The sequence below is a fragment of the Oncorhynchus tshawytscha genome, linkage group LG02, assembly GCF_018296145.1.
Source record: "Oncorhynchus tshawytscha isolate Ot180627B linkage group LG02, Otsh_v2.0, whole genome shotgun sequence".
NCBI lineage: Eukaryota > Metazoa > Chordata > Actinopteri > Salmoniformes > Salmonidae > Oncorhynchus > Oncorhynchus tshawytscha.
In genome coordinates, this window is record NC_056430.1 from 2,160,908 (window position 1) to 2,179,018 (window position 18,111).

The 18,111-nt window shown below is 45.3% G+C and overlaps 1 protein-coding gene across 1 annotated transcript in view; it reads left to right on the forward strand.

The window, feature by feature from the left end:
• LOC112237607 (phosphatase and actin regulator 3-like) overlaps nucleotides 1-18,111 on the forward strand; it is a 90,525-nt gene that overhangs the window by 44,936 nt on the left and 27,478 nt on the right. The window contains exons 6-7 of the mRNA XM_042329559.1: nucleotides 9,484-9,712; nucleotides 10,709-10,947. Coding sequence (XP_042185493.1) covers nucleotides 9,484-9,712; nucleotides 10,709-10,947 — 468 coding nt within the window. The remainder of the gene's footprint in view (nucleotides 1-9,483; nucleotides 9,713-10,708; nucleotides 10,948-18,111) is intronic.

Below are 18,111 nucleotides of genomic sequence, written 5' to 3' on the forward strand. Positions count from 1 at the left end.
GTTCACCCCGCTATCATCCAGAAGGCGAGGTCAGTACAGGTGCATCAAAGCTGGGACCGAGAGACTGAAAAACAGCTTCTATCTCAAGGCCATCAGACTGTTAAACAGCCACCACTAACATTGAGTGGCTGCTGCCAACACACTGACACTGACACTGACTCAACTCCAGCCACTTTAATAATGGGAATTGATGGGAAATTATGTAAATATATCACTAGCCACTTTAAACAATGCTACCTTATAGAATGTTTACATACCCTACATTATTCATCTCATATGCATACGTATATACTGTACTCTATATCATCGACTGCATCCTTATGTAATACATGTATCACTAGCCACTTTAACTATGCCACTTTATTTACATACTCATCTCATATGTATATACTGTACTCGATATCAGCTACTGTATCTTGCCTATGCTGCTCTGTACCATCACTCATTCATATATCCTTATGTACATATTCTTTATCCCCTTACACTGTGTATAAGACAGTAGTTTTGGAATTGTTAGTTAGATTACTTGTTGGTTATTACTGCATTGTCGGATCCATTCCGGATCCAAGATGGCGTAGCAGTAAGTCGTCCTGTCTCGTGTCCCCTGTCTCGTGTCCCTTGTATATATCGTATATTTTTCGTTTTTTACATATTTTTCTTCGCATATCTCTTCAAAAACATTTTGCTAAACCTAAGCTTCCAAATACTCTCCTGCAACCCGCCTCACCCAATGTAGCTATTTTTCCTAAAGTATTTATATTTACTTCGGAACCCCTCAACTGAAGCTAGCCAGCTAACCACCAGCTATGCTAGCGGTCTTCAGCTAACCGGTCATCAGCTAAGCTAACCTTTAGCTCGGAAAGCTCTCGCCAGTTCGAACAACGCGACTCTAACCAGAGCATAACGGACCTATTTATTTTTCATCCCCGGATTCATCCCCGGATTCCCACCGCAAACGGAACATTTTTCAGCTGAATCTTCACAACTAGCTATCTAGCTAAACCGCAACCCCGGATGATTACTCCTGGCTAGTGCTTCCACCCACTTAGCGTGAAGCTAGCCCGGCCAGCGCACCTGTACTACCACCGTAGCATACTCCTGGGCTACAATACCCGGGCCCACGACCGGTCTATCGATGTCACCGCATGAAGAGGAATAAACAGACTCACCCCATCGCGACGTCCCCCAAAGGACAACTCTCTAGCCCTCGCTATCTCCCTGCTTGCTAAACTCGGCCTGCTAACTGCTAGCTTGTCTAGCCCCGGTCCGCTAACTGCTACCTTGTTTAGCCCGGGCCTACGAACTGTTAGCTTGTTAGCACAGGCCTGCTAACCGTCTGAATCGCCGCGTCCCAAACACGCACCGGACCCATACTCACTTTCTATCTTTTTTTGATTTTTAATCTGTTTATACCTTTCCGGAAACCTGCCTCACCCAATGTGACACGGAATCGCTATTATTTTTAAAACACACTCAAGAACCTCCAGAAGCTAACCAGCTAACTAGCTACAAGCTATTTAGTCATTGTTAGTTTTTTTTCAACCTGGATAACACTCGCCAGTCCAGCTCCCCTGCCCCATCCACCGCTGCCCCCTGGACACTGATCACTTGGCTACATAGCTGATGCACGCTGGACTGTCCATTAATCACGGTACTCCATTCTGCTTGTTTATGTTTTATCTGTCGGCCCCGTTGCCTAGTCAACGCCATTTTACCTGCTGTTGTTGTGCTAGCTGATTAGCTGTTGTCTCACCTACTGTTTTAGCTAGCTCTCCCAATTCAACACCTGTGATTACTGTATGCCTCGCTGTATGTCTCTCTCAAATGTCAATATGCCTTGTATACTGTTGCTCAGGTTAGTTATCATTGTTTTAGTTCACAATGGAGCCCCTAGTTCTACTCTTCATACCCCTGATACCTCCTTTGTCCCACCTCCCACACATGCGGTGACCTCACCCATTACAACCAGCATGCCCAGAGATACAACCTCTCTCATCATCACCCAGTGCCTGGGCTTACCTCCGCTGTACCCGCACCCCACCATACCCCTGTCTGCGCATTATGCCCTGAATATATTCTACCATGCCCAGAAACCTGCTCCTCTTATTCTCTGTCCCCAACGCTCTAGGCGACCAGTTTTGATAGCCTTTAGCCGCACCCTCATACTACTCCTTCTCTGTTCCGCGGGTGATGTGGAGGTAAACCCAGGCCCTGCATGTCCCCAGGCACCCTCATTTGTTGACTTCTGTGATCGTAAAAGCCTTGGTTCCATGCATGTTAACATCAGAAGCCTCCTCCCTAAGTTTGTTTTACTCACTGCTCTAGCACACTCTGCTAACCCTGATGTCCTTGCTGTGTCTGAATCCTGGCTCAGGAAGGCCACCAAAAATTCAGAGATTTCCATACCCAACTATAACATCTTCCGTCAAGATAGATCTGCCAAAGGGGGAGGAGTTGCAGTCTACTGCAGAGATAGCCTGCAAAGTAATGTCATACTTTCCAGGTCCATACCCAAACAGTTCGAACTACTAATTTTGAAAATTACTCTCTCCAAAAATAAGTCTCTCACTGTTGCCGCCTGCTACCGACCCCCTCAGCTCCCAGCTGTGCCCTGGACACCATTTGTGAATTGATCGCCCCCATCTAGCCTCAGAGTTTGTTCTGTTAGGTGACCTAAACTGGGATATGCTTAACACCCCGCCAGTCCTACAATCTAAGCTAGATGCCCTCAATCTCACACAAATCATCAAGGAACCCACCAGGTACAACCCTAACTCTGTAAACAAGGGCACCCTCATAGACGTCATCCTGACCAACTGGCCCTCCAAATACACCTCCGCTGTCTTCAACCAGGATCTCAGCGATCACTGCCTCATTGCCTGTATCCGCTACGGAGCCGCAGTCAAACGACCACCCCTCATCACGGTCAAACGCTCCCTAAAACACTTCTGTGAGCAGGCCTTTCTAATCGACCTGGCCCGGGTATCCTGGAAGGACATTGACCTCATCCCGTCAGTTGAGGATGCCTGGTCATTCTTTAAAAGTAACTTCCTCACCATTTTAGATAAGCATGCTCCGTTCAAAAAATGCAGAACTAAGAACCGATACAGTCCTTGGTTCACCCCAGACCTGACTGCCCTCGACCAGCACAAAAACATCCTGTGGCGGACTGCAATAGCATTGAATAGTCCCCGTGATATGCAACTGTTCAGGGAAGTCCGGAACCAATTGTCAGCTGGGCTTGACAATCTGGACCCCCTATTTCTGAAACTATCCGCCGCCATTGACGCAACCCCTATTACCAGCCTGTTCAACTTCTCTTTCATATCGTCTGAGATCCCCAAGGATTGAAAGCTGCCGCAGTCATCCCCCTCTTCAAAGGGGGAGACACCCTGGACCCAAACTGTTACAGACCTATATCCATCCTGCCCTGCCTATCTAAGGTCTTCGAAAGCCAAGTCAACAAACAGGTCACTGACCATCTTGAATCCCACCGTACCTTCTCCGCTGTGCAATCTGGCTTCCGAGCCGGTCACGGGTGCACCTCAGCCACACTCAAGGTACTAAACGATATCATAACCGCCATCGATAAAAGACAGTACTGTGCAGCCGTCTTCATCGACCTTGCCAAGGCTTTCGACTCTGTCAATCACCATATTCTCATCGGCAGACTCAGTAGCCTCGGTTTTTCGGATGACTGCCTTGCCTGGTTCACCAATTACTTTGCAGACAGAGTTCAGTGTGTCAAATCGGAGGGCATGCTGTCCGGTCCTCTGGCAGTCTCTATGGGGGTGCCACAGGGTTCAATTCTCGGGCCGACTCTTTTCTCTGTGTATATCAATGATGTTGCTCTTGCTGCGGGCGATTCCCTGATCCACCTCTACGCAGACGACACCATTCTATATACTTTCGGCCTGTCATTGGACACTGTGCTATCTAACCTCCAAACAAGCTTCAATGCCATACAACACTCCTTCCGTGGCCTCCAACTGCTCTTAAGCGCTAGTAAAACCAAATGCATGCTTTTCAACCGATCGCTGCCTGCACCCGCATGCCCGACTAGCATCAATACCCTGGATGGTTCCGACCTTGAATATGTGGACATCTATAAGTACCTAGGTGTCTGGCTAGACTGCAAACTCTCCTTCCAGACTCATATCAAACATCTCCAATCAAAAATCAAATCAAGAGTCGGCTTTCTATTCCGCAACAAAGCCTCCTTCACTCACGCCGCCAAGCTTACCCTAGTAAAACTGACTATCCTACCAATCCTTGACTTCGGCGATGTCATCTACAAAATGGCTTCCAACACTCTACTCAGCAAACTGGATGCAGTATATCACAGTGCCATCCGTTTTGTCACTAAAGCACCTTATACCACCCACCACTGCGACTTGTATGCTCTAGTCGGCTGGCCCTCGCTACATATTCGTCGCCAGACCCACTGGCTCCAGGTCATCTACAAGTCCATGCTAGGTAAAGCTCCGCCTTATCTCAGTTCACTGGTCACGATGGCAACACCCATCCGTAGCACGCGCTCCAGCAGGTGTATCTCACTGATCATCCCTAAAGCCAACACCTCATTTGGCCGCCTTTCGTTCCAGTACTCTGCTGCCTGTGACTGGAACGAATTGCAAAAATCGCTGAAGTTGGAGACTTTTATCTCCCTCACCAACTTCAAACATCAGCTATCTGAGCAGCTAACCGATCGATGCAGCTGTACATAGTCTATTGGTAAATAGCCCACCCATTTTCACCTACCTCATCCCCATACTGTTTTTATTTATTTACTTTTCTGCTCTTTTGCACACCAATATCTCTACCTGTACATGACCATCTGATCATTTATCACTCCAGTGTTAATCTGCAAAATTGTAACTATTCGTCTACCTCCTCATGCCTTTTGCACACAGTGTATATAGACTCCCCCTTTGTTTTCTACTGTGTTATTGACTTGTTAATTGTTTATTCCATGTGTAACTCTGTGTTGTCTGCTCACACTGCTATGCTTTATCTTGGCCAGGTCGCAGTTGTAAATGAGAACTTGTTCTCAACTAGCCTACCTGGTTAAATAAAGGTGAAATTAAAATAAAATAAAAATAAAATAGAAGCACAAGCATTTCGCTACACTCGCTTTAACATCTGCTAACCATGTGTATGTGACAAATAAAATTTGATTTGATTTGATTTATTCATATATATAAATACTGTATACAGTGCATTCGACCCCTTGTCTCTGTCCACATTTTGTTACATTACAGCCTTATTCTAAAATGATCAATCTACACACAATACCCCATAATGACAAAGCAAAAACAGGTTTTGAGTCATTTTTGAAAAACAAATTATAAATCAAATCACATTTAGATAAGTTTTCAGACCCTTTACTCAGTACTTTGTTGAAGCACCTTTGGCAGTGATTACAGCCTCAAGTCTTCTTGGGTATGACGCTACCAGCTTGGCACACCTGTATTTGGGGAGTTTCTCCCATTCTTCTCTGCAGATCCTCTCAAGCTCTGTCAGATTGGATGGGGAGCGTTGCTGCACAGCTATTTTCAGGTCTCTCCAGAGATGTTCGATCAGGTTCAAGTCCGGGCTCTGGTTGGGCCACTCAAGGACATTCAGAGACTTCTCTTGGCTGTGTGCGTAGGGTTGTTGTCCTGTTGGAAGGTGAATCTTCGCCCCAGTCTGAGGTCCTGAGCACTCTGGAGCAGGTTTTTATCAAGGATCTCTCTGTACTTTGTTCCGTTCATCTTTCCCTTGATCCTGACTAGTCTCCTAGTCCCTTCCGCTGAAAAACATCCCCACAGCATGATGCTGCCACCACCATGCTTCACCATAGGGAATGGTAAGAGGTTTCCTCCAGATGTGACACTTGGCATTCAGGCCCAAGGGTTCAATCTTAGTTTCATAAAAATGTATTTTATTTGTCATTTGCGGCAAATACAACAGGTGTACTGTGAAATGCTTACTTACAAGCCCTTAACCGACAATGCAGTTTTAAGAAAATAGAGCTAAGTAATTGTTTATAAAAAAAATTTTTGTAAAAAATAAAACATTGAAAAAGGTAACAATAAAATAACAATAATGAGGCTATATACAGGGGTTACCGAGTCAATGTGCGGGGTGTACAGGTTAGTCAAAGTGATTTGTACATGTAGGAGACCAGAGAATCTTATTTTTCATGGTCTGAGAGTCCTTTAGGTGCCTTTTGGCAAACTGCAGGTGGGCTGGCGTGCCTTTTACTGAGGAGTGGCTTCCGTCTGGCCACTCTACCATAAAGACCTGATTGGTGGAGTGCTGCAGAGATGGTTGTCCTTCTGGAAGATTCTCCCATCTCCACAGAGGAACTCTGGAGCTCTGTCAGAGTGACATCAGGTTCTTGGTCACCTCCCTGACCAAGGCCGTTCTCCCGGGCGGCCAAACATCTTCCATTTATCAATGATGGAGGCCACTGTGTTCTTGGGGACCTTCAATGCTGCGGAACATTTTTTTGTACCTTGACACAATCCTGTCTCGTAGTTCTACTGACAATTCCTTCGACCTCATGGCTTGGTTTTTGCTCTGACGTGCACTGTCAACTGTGGGACCTTATATAGACAGGTGTGTGCCTTCCCAAATCATGTCCAATCAATTGAATTTACACAGGTGGACTCCATCTCAAGCATGATCAATGGAATGTGGTATGCACCTGAGCTCATTTTTGAGTCTCATAGCAAAGAGTCTGAATACTTATGCTAATAAGGTATTTCAGTTTAGTATAAATTAGCACAAAAAAATTAACTTGTTTTTGCTTTGTCATTATGGAGTATTGTGTTTAGATTGATGAGTGAAAAAATGGTATAATAATTAATCCATTTTAGAATAAGGTTGTAATGTAACAAAATGATGGATAAAGGGAAGTGGTCTGAACACTTTCCAAATGCCTTCAGAAAGTATTCACACCCCTTGACTTTTTCCATATTTTGTTGTGTTACAGCCTGAATTTAATTATTTAAAAAAAATTGGCACTGGCTTACACACAATACCCCATAATGTCAAAGTAGAATTATGTTTACACATTAATTTAAAAAATGAAAAGCTGAAATGTCTTGATTCAATAAATATTCAATCCCTTTGTAATGAAAAGCCTAAAACAAGTCACATAATAAGTTGCATGGACTCACTCTGTGTGCAATAAATTGTGATTTTTTAAATAACTACCTCATCTGTCACGCCCTGGCCATAGAGAGGCTTTTATTCTCTATTTTGGTTAGGCCAGGGTGTGACTAGGGTGGGTATTCTCGTTTCTTTATTTCTATGTTTTCTCTTTCTTTGTGTTAGGCCGGGTATGGTTCTCAATCAGGGACAACTGTCTATCGTTGTCTCTGATTGGGAATCATACTTAGGCAGCCTGTTTGCCACCTTAGTTGTGGGTAGTTGTCTTTGTTATAGTGGCCTGTGTAGCCCTAGTAAGCTTCATGTTCGTTTTTTTGTTGTTTCTTGTTTTGTTGGCGACATTTATAATAAAGTAAAAATGTACGCTCACCACGCTGCACCTTGGTCCGGTCATTTCCACTACGGCGATTGTGACATCATCTCTGTACCCCACATATACAACTATTGTAAGGTCCTTCAGTTGAGCAGTGAATTTCAAACACAGATTCAACCACAAAGACCAGGGAGGTTTTCCTCGCAAGGTAGCGCAACTATTGGTAAAAAAAATCTGACTTTCAATATCCCTTTGCGCATGTTGAAGTTATTTATTACACTTTGGATGGTGTATCAATACACCCAGTCACTACAAAGATACAGGTGTCCTTCCTAACTCAGTTACCAGAGAGGAAGCAAACCATGAGGCCAATGGTGACTTTAAATGAGGTACAGAGTTTAATGGCTGTGATAGGATAAAACTGAGGATGGATCAACAGCATTGTACTTACTCCACAATACTACCTAAATGACAGCGTGAAAAGAAGGAAGCTTGTACAGAATAAAAATATTCCAAAACATGTATCCTGTTTGCAACAAGGCACTAAAGTAATACTGCAAAAAAATGGGCAAATTGGGCCAAATCCAACACATTACTGAGTACCGCTCTGCATATTTTCAACAACAGTGGTGGCTGCATCATGTTATGGGTATGCTTGTAATCGTTAAGGATTGGAGAGTTTTTTGAGGATAAAAAAGAAACGGAATGGAGCTAAGCACAGGCAAAATCCTAGAGGGAAACCTAGTTCAGCCTGCTTTCCACCAGACACTGGGAGATGAATTCACCTTTCAGCAGGACAATAACCTAAAACACAAGGCCAAATCTACACTGGAGTTGCTTACCAAGAAGACAGTGAGTCTTCCTGAGTGGCTGAGTTAGAGTTTTGACTTAAATCTGCTTAAATCTATGGGAAGATCTGAAAATTGTTGTCTAGCAATGATCAACAACCAATTTGACAGAGCTTGAAGAATTTTGAAAATAATAATGGGCAACTGTTGCACAATTCTGTTGTGGAAAGCTCTTAGAGAGCCAGAATGACTCCAACCCAGACAAAGGTGTTTCTAACATGTATTGACTCAGGGATGTGAAAACTTACGCGACATTTCAAAAATATCTAAAACCATGTTTTCACTTATTATGATGTATTGTGTGTGAGGAAAAAACATGTCATCCATTTTATATTCAGGCTGTAACAAAACAAAATGTGGAAAAAGTTATGAATACTTTTTGAAGGCAAGGTATATATTTTTTTCGGGGGGGGGGGGACTCAGTCGTGGTCTGAACTTGCTATTGTGAGTTGGAATAGTAGAATACATTTCCATTTCGAAATTTGGAGGACGACCAGTGGAGGACGACCAGTGGAGGACGACCAGTGGCCCCTCATGAGAAGTTCAGATTTTGTGTGGCCCCCACCCCCATCACAGTTGCACAGTTGCCCATCCCTGCTGTATGTCCACACCCAGCTACTCTACCCAGGAACTTGGCTAACAGAGTATTACGTATATAATGTCTGATAACAGACAGGTCCTCAACCTAATCCATGAAGAGGTCTCCAACCATAATGTCTGATAACAGACTGGTCCTCAACCTAATCCATGAAGAGGTCTCCAACCATAATGTCTGATAACAGACAGGTCCTCAACCTAATCCATGAAGAAGTCTCCAACCACAATGTCTGATAACAGACAGGTCCTCAACCTAATCCATGAAGAGGTCTCCAACCATATTGTCTGATAACAGACAGGTCCTCAACCTAATCCATGAAGAGTTCTCCAAACATAATGTCTGATAACAGACAGGTCCTCAACCTAATCCATGAAGAGGTCTCCAACCATAATGTCTGTACCATTTTACCCAGGACCTTCACCAATTATATTTACCAACAGAGTAACACTGTCTGATAACAGGTCATATCCCATGAAGAGATCTCCAACCATTCTACCCAGGACCTTCACCATTATATTTACCAACAGAGTAACAGTAACATTGTATTATTATAATACTCTCTCCAGGTCCTCACCCTTTCCCTAAGTCGGGTGCTAACCCAGAGAGGAAGAAGTCTCCAGCCACTTTCCCCAGGACCTTCACTCTGCCCAGAACCTCCCCGGATTCCTTGCTGAGAGGACGGATCACCACGCCTACTGGCTCTCCCCACCTGGGGATGCTGCACCCCCCACCACCACCCAGCTGCATCATTGAGGAGCTCCATCGCGCCCTGGCCACCAAACACAGACAGCACAGGTAGGACACCAATCAATCAATCACCAAACACATACAACACAGGTAGGACCCCAATAACAGACAGCACAGGTAGGACACCAAACACAGACAGCATATGTAGGACACCAATCACAGACAGCACAGGTAGGACACCAATCAATCAATCACCAAACACAGACAGCACAGGTAGGACACCAATCAATCACCAAACACAGACAGCACAGGTAGGACACCAATCACAGACAGCACAGGTAGGACACCAAACACAGACTGCACAGGTAGGACACTAATCACAGACAGCACAGGTAGGGCACCAAACACAGACAGCACAGGTAGGACACCAAACACAGACAGCACAGGTAGGACACTAATCACAGACAGCACAGGTAGGACACCAAACACAGACAGCACAGGTAGGACACCAAACACAGACAGCACAGGTAGGACACTAATCACAGACAGCACAGGTAGGACACCAAACACAGACAGCACAGGTAGGACACCAAACACAGACAGCACAGGTAGGACACTAATCACAGACAGCACAGGTAGGACACCAAACACAGACAGCACAGGTAGGACACCAAACACAGACAGCACAGGTAGGACACCAAACACAGACAGCACAGGTAGGACACTAATCACAGACAGCACAGGTAGGACACCAAACACAGACAGCACAGGTAGGACACCAATCATTCTATTATTGATAAAGCCCTTTTTACATCTGCATTCGTCACAAAGTGCTTTACAGATAACCAGCCTAAAACCCCTAAGAGCAAGCAATGCCGAGACAGAAGCCACAGTGACTAGGAAGAACTCCCCCAACCAATCAATCAATCACCGAGCACAGACAGGACAGGTAGATGGATGGAAAGCATGTTGTTGTAGGGTAAAGTGCCTTGCTCAAGGCCACAACGGTTGAGGATTGTTAGGATGTGAACCCAGCAGCCCTTCAGTTGCCAGATCAATCACCCCTTTTATTTGAAGGTATCTATGTGCTCTGTTGTCCTCCAGTTTCCAACCAAAGGAGATACACTCTTCTCCGAAGCGTCGGTCGGACGGTCATCTGTTGCATACAGCCAGCGTGGAGAAAGAGCTGTTCGGCGCCTCGGAGAGAGAGAAGGAGAGAGAGAAGGAGAGAGAGAAGGAGAGAGAGAAGGAGAGGGAGAAGGAGAGAGAGAGAGAGTCAGATGAGAACAAGGAGAACAAACGTCTAGACGATCCTGACCGTTGGAACGACTCCGTCATCTCCGGTAAACACCCACACCCACCCACCCACCCACACACACACCCACACCCACCCAACCACACACACCCACACCCACACACACACACACACACACACACACACCCACCCACACACACACCCACACCCACCCACCCACCCACCCACCCACACACACACACACACACACACAAACACGCACACATGCACACGCACAGAAGCACACACACAAACACATGCACACGCACAGAGGCACACACACACAAACACACACACAAACACACACACATGCACACGCACAAAAGCACACACACACAAACACATAAACACACAAACACACACACAAACACACAAACACACATGCACACGCACAGAAACACACACACGCGCACAGAAACACACACACATGCACACGCACAGAAGCACACACACACAAACACACACACAAACACACAAATATACACACAAACACACAAACACACATGCACACGCACAGAAACACACGCACACGCAGAGAAACACACACACATGCTCACATGCACACAAACACATGCACAAACACACACACATGCACACGCACAGAAACACACACACAAACACACAAACACACACACATGCACACACATGCACACACACACACACATGCACACAAACATGCACACACGCACACAAACACACGCACACGCACAGAAACACACACGCACACAAACACACGCACACGCACAGAAACACACACGCACGCACGCACATGCACATAAACACACACACATGCACACGCACGCAAACATGCACACAAACACACACACATGCACACGCACACAAACATGCACACACACATGCGCACAAACACACACACACACAAACACACACGCACACAAACACACACACATGCACACGCACACAAACACACACACATAGAAGCACACAAACACACACACATAGAAACACACATTCAGCCAATCAGTGTTTGGCTGTGCTGCTGCAGTGCATTGTGTCCTCTACTCTCTGAGGCCTCAGAGTATCTCTCCTCTCCTATATATACAGAGTTATGTGGACACACCTTCAAATGAGTGGATTCGGCTATTTCAGCCACACACGTTACTGATAGGTGTATAAAATAGAGCACACAGCCATGCAATCTCCATAGACAAAAACATTGTCAGTAGGTCTTAGCATCATGTCTGATTCTCTGTAATAATGCATTGTCAGTAGGTCTTAGCATCATGTCTGATTCTCTGTAATAATGCTATGGGAATAATAATGCATTGTCAGTAGGTCTTAGCATCATGTCTGATTCTCTGTAATAATGGTATGGGAATAATTCTCTGTAATGCATTGTCAGTAGGTCTTAGCATCATGTCTGATTCTCTGTAATAATGCATTAATAATGCATTGTCAGTAGGTCTTAGCATCATGTCTGATTCTCTGTAATAATGCTATGGGAATAATAATGCATTGTCAGTAGGTCTTAGCATCATGTCTGATTCTCTGTAATAATGGTATGGGAATAATAATGCATTGTCAGTAGGTCTTAGCATCATGTCTGATTCTCTGTAATAATGGTATGGGAATAATAATGCATTGTAATGCACAGGATACGTGGATAAACAGGTTAATGTCAAGCCCTGCAGGTTTTTTCAAAATGTGCGCTGGAAGTTGCTAAGATTTTTCACAACGTTCAAGTTTGCGCTCAGCAGGCCTGAAATTAGCTCAGTGCCGACATGTTTTTGAGGGAACATTGATGATGGGATGTATAGACTATGGACAGTAGGTGGATATAATATGTAGTATATCTGTAGAATACGTGGATCATGTAGTGTATATACACTGTATATATATATATATGATAGGATGTATAGACTATGGACAGTAGGTGGATATAATATGTAGTATATCTGTAGAATATGTGGATCATGTAGTGTATATATACTGTATATATATATGATAGGATGTATAGACTATGGACAGTAGGTGGATATAATATGTAGTATATCTGTATAATACGTAGGATAGAATAGTATAGATACAGCAATGGTTGAATAGGATGGACTTGAATACCGTATATACATATGAAATGAGTAACACAGGTTGTAAACATTATTAAAGTAACCAGTGTTCCATTATTAAAGTGACCAGTGTTCAATGATAGGGCTCTAAGGTGCAGGGATGAGTAACCGGTGGGCAGACCGCACCGCCCTCTGGAGAGCACTGTGGTTGCGGACAGTGCAGTTGCCGTACCAGGCGGTGATCAATGATAGGGCTCTAAGGTGCAGGGATGAGTAACCGGTGGGCAGACCGCACCGCCCTCTGGAGAGCACTGTGGTTGCGGACAGTGCAGTTGCCGTACCAGGCGGTGATCACTGATAGGGCTCTAAGGTGCAGGGATGAGTAACCGGTGGGCAGACCGCACTGCCCTCTGGAGAGCACTGTGGTTGCGGACAGTGCAGTTGCCGTACCAGGCGGTGATACAGCCGACAGGATGCTTTCAATGCTGCATCTATAAAAGTTTGTGAGGGTCTTAGGGGCCAAGCTAAATTTGCACTTTCTTCAACACACTGTCTATGTAGGTGGACCATTTCAGATTGTGAGTGATGTTTATGACAAGGAACTTGAAGCTTACCACCTTCTCCACTGCGTTCCCATCAATGTGGAACGCATTGGGTCGTGCTCCCTCCGCTGTTTCCCGAAGTCCACGATCAGCTCCTTGTTGTTGACATTGAGTGAGAGGTTGTTTTCCTGGAACCACACTCCGCCACGACCCTCATCTCCTCCCTGTAGGCATTGTTGGTAATCATCTTTTTTGTATTTTTTATTTAGTGATATCCAATTGGTAGTTACAGTCTTGTCCCATCACTGCAACTCCACGTATGGACTCGGGAGAGGCGAAGGTCGAGTGCCGTAATGCTTCTTCACACACTGCTCTCTTAACTTGGATGTGTCAGAGGAAACGCCATACAGCTGGCGACCGAAGTCAACATGCATGCGCCAGGCCGTCACAAGGAGTCGCTAGAGCGCGATGGGACAAAGGCATTCCAGCCGGCCAAACCCTCCTCTAACCCAGGTGATGCTGGGCCAATGGCGTGCCGCCTCATGGGTCTCCTGGTTGCGGCCGGCTGCAATACAGCCCGGGATCGAACCCGCATCTGTAGTGACACTTCTAGCACTGATTAGTGCTTTAGACCGCTGCGCCACTCTGCAGGCCTACCACTCTTGTGTCGTCTGCAAACTTGATGATTGAGTTGGAGGCCACACAATCATGGGTGAACAGAGTACAGCCGGGGGCTGAGCACACACCCCTGTGTTGAGGATCAGCAAAGTAGAGGTGATGTTTCCTACCTTCACCACCTGGGGGCGGCCCATCAGGAAGTTCAGGACCCAATTGCACAGGGCGGGGTTGAGACCCAGTGTCTCAAGCTTAATGATGAGCTTGGAGGGTAACATGGTGCTGAATGCTGAGCTGTAGTCAATGAACAGCATTATTACATAGGTATTCTTCTTGTCCAGATGGGATAGGGCAGTGTGCAGTGCAATGGCGATAGCGTCATCTGTGGATCTATTGGGGCGGTATGCAAACTGAAGTGGGTCTAGGGTGTCAGGTAAGGTAGAGGTGATATGATCCTTAACTAGCCTCTCAAAGCACTTCATGATGACAGATTTCAGTGCTATGGGGCAATAGTCATTTAGTTCAGTTGCCTTTGCTTTCTTGGGTACAGGAACAATGGTGGACATCCTTAAGCATGTGGGGACAGCAGACTGGGATCGGGAAAGATTGAATATGTAAACACTCTAGCCAGCTGGTCTGCACATGTTCTGAGGACACGGATAAGGATGCCGTCTGCTGGATTAATGTTTTTGTTATATATTTGAATTGTATTTATGCGTTTTATCGATAGACAAACGGGTAAGTGCCAAAACAATGAAACACATGAGTAATGAGGGATACAAAGCAGGTGCTTTCACACAGGTATGATTCCTGAGTTAATTAAGCAGTTAACATTCCATCATGTGTAAAATTGCAGTTGCCCATTATTTTGTCTATTCTGTCAAGAAGAAGAGATCTCAGTGACTTTAAAAGAAGGGTCTCAAAGGAGGGGGTTTAAAGGGGGTGTGTCTCTGTCACCCAATTCAACACTTCTGGGAGATTCTGGAGACATTTTCCACCACCATCATCAAGACACCAAATGATGGAAATTCTCATGGAAGAATGTTTTCACATCCCTCCAATAGAGTTCCAGACACTTGTAGAATCTATGCCAAGGAGGTGCATTGAAGCTGTTATGGCTCGTGGTGGCCCAACGCCCTATTAAGACACTATGTGATTGTTTCCTTTATTTAGGAGTAGATTATGAGACGAGAGGGATAAAGGGTGACCGAATGGGGAATGGAACCACTGCCTCCAGGGGGATATGTGGTCCAATGCAGTAGTGCTACCACTATACCAGCCCCTGGCACTATATAATATATTGTTCACAGTATAAATACATTCACTGTCTTTATCAATAGAGTTGCAATAAACGTTATCCCATAGTATTTTTTAAATATTTTTTTTATTTCACCTTTATTTAACCAGGTAGGCTAGTTGAGAACAAGTTCTCATTTGCAACTGCGACCTGGCCAAGATAAAGCATAGCAGTGTGAACAGACAACACAGAGTTACACATGGAGTAAACAATTAACAAGTCAATAACACAGTAGAAAAAAAAGGGGAGTCTATATACATTGTGTGCAAAAGGCATGAGGAGGTAGGCGAATGATTACAATTTTGCAGATTAACACTGGAGTGATAAATGATCAGATGGTCATGTACAGGTAGAGATATTGGTGTGCAAAAGAGCAGAAAAGTAAATAAATAAAAACAGTATGGGGATGAGGTAGGTAAAAATGGGTGGCCTATTTACCGATAGACTATGTACAGCTGCAGCGATCGGTTAGCTGCTCAGATAGCAGATGTTTGAGGTTGGTGAGGGAGATAAAAGTCTCCAACTTCAGCGATTTTTGCAATTCGTTCCAGTCACAGGCAGCAGAGAACTGGAACGAAAGGCAGCCAAATGAGGTGTTGGCTTTAGGGATGATCAGTGAGATACACCTGCTGGAACGCGTGCTACGGATGGGTGTTGCCATCGTGACCAGTGAACTGAGATAAGGCGGAGCTTTACCTAGCATGGACTTATAGATGACCTGGAGCCAGTGGGTCTGGCGACGAATATGTAGCGAGGGCCAGCCGACTAGAGCATACAAGTCGCAGTGGTGGGTGGTATAAGGTGCTTTAGTGACAAAACGGATGGCACTGTGATAAACTGCATCCAGTTTGCTGAGTAGAGTGTTGGAAGCAATTTTGTAGATGACATCGCCGAAGTCGAGGATCGGTATGATAGTCAGTTTTACTAGGGTAAGTTTGGCGGCGTGAGTGAAGGAGGCTTTGTTGCGGAATAGAAAGCCGACTCTTGATTTTATTTTCGATTGGAGATGTTTGATATGAGTCTGGAAGGAGAGTTTACAGTCTAGCCAGACACCTAGGTACTTATAGATGTCCACATATTCAAGGTCGGAACCATCCAGGGTGGTGATGCTGGTCAGGCGTGCGGGTGCAGGCAGCGAACGGTTGAAAAGCATGCATTTGGTTTTACTAGCGTTTAAGAGCAGTTGGAGGCCACGGAAGGAGTGTTGTATGGCATTGAAGCTCGTTTGGAGGTTAGATAGCACAGTGTCCAAGGACGGGCCGGAAGTATATAGAATGGTGTCGTCTGCATAGAGGTGGATCAGGGAATCGCCCGCAGCAAGAGCAACATCATTGATATATACAGAGAAAAGAGTCGGCCCGAGAATTGAACCCTGTGGCACCCCCATAGAGACTGCCAGAGGACCGGACAACATGCCCTCCGATTTGACACACTGAACTCTGTCTGCAAAGTAATTGGTGAACCAGGCAAGGCAGTCATCCGAAAAACCGAGGCTACTGAGTCTGCCGATAAGAATATGGTGATTGACAGAGTCGAAAGCCTTGGCAAGGTCGATGAAGACGGCTGCACAGTACTGTCTTTTATCGATGGCGGTTATGATATCGTTTAGTACCTTGAGCTTGACTGAGGTGCACCCGTGACCGGCTCGGAAACCAGATTGCACAGCGGAGAAGGTACGGTGGGATTCGAGATGGTCAGTGACCTGTCTGTTGACTTGGCTTTCGAAGACCTTAGATAGGCAGGGCAGGATGGATATAGGTCTGTAACAGTTTGGGTCCAGGGTGTCTCCAGCTTTGAAGAGGGGGATGACTGCGGCAGCTTTCCAATCCTTGGGGATCTCAGACGATATGAAAGAGAGGTTGAACTGGCTGGTAATAGGGGTTGCGACAATGGCGGCGGATAGTTTCAGAAATAGAGGGTCCAGATTGTCAAGCCCAGCTGATTTGTACGGGTCCAGGTTTTGCAGCTCTTTCAGAACATCTGCTATCTGGATTTGGGTAAAGGAGAACCTGGAGAGGCTTGGGCGAGTAGCTGCGGGGGGGCGGAGCTGTTGGCCGAGGTTGGAGTAGCCAGGCGGAAGGCATGGCCAGCTGTTGAGAAATGCTTGTTGAAGTTTTCGATAATCATGGATTTATCGGTGGTGACCGTGTTACCTAGCCTTTCCTGACTGACTGCGTGTATTGGTTCCTGACTTCCCTGAACAGTTGCATATCGCGGGGACTATTCGATGCTATTGCAGTCCGCCACAGGATATTTTTGCACCATTTGAGCATGGTGGACCTTGTCATTATCCCACACAATGACATAGGTCATGCCATCAGCTCTACAGACTTGATTTAGCTCATCAAGGAAGGTTACATTCGAACAGCGAATCATGTGGCCGCCTGCAACTCACTATATAGAGTATATAGTGTGGATCAAACCAAATCCAATTGTATTTGTCACATACACATGGTTAGCAGATGTTAGTGCGAGTGTAGCGAAATGCTTGTGCTTCTAGTTTCGACAATGCAGTAATAACCAACAAGTAATCTAGCTAACAATTCCAAAACTACTACCTTATAGACACAAGTGTAAGGGGATAAAGAATATGTACATAAAGATATATGAATGAGTGATGGTACAGAGCGGCATAGGCAAGATACAGTAGATGGTATTGAGTGCAGTATATACATATGAGATGAGTATGTAAACAAAGTGGCATAGTTAAAGTGGCTAGTGATACATGTATT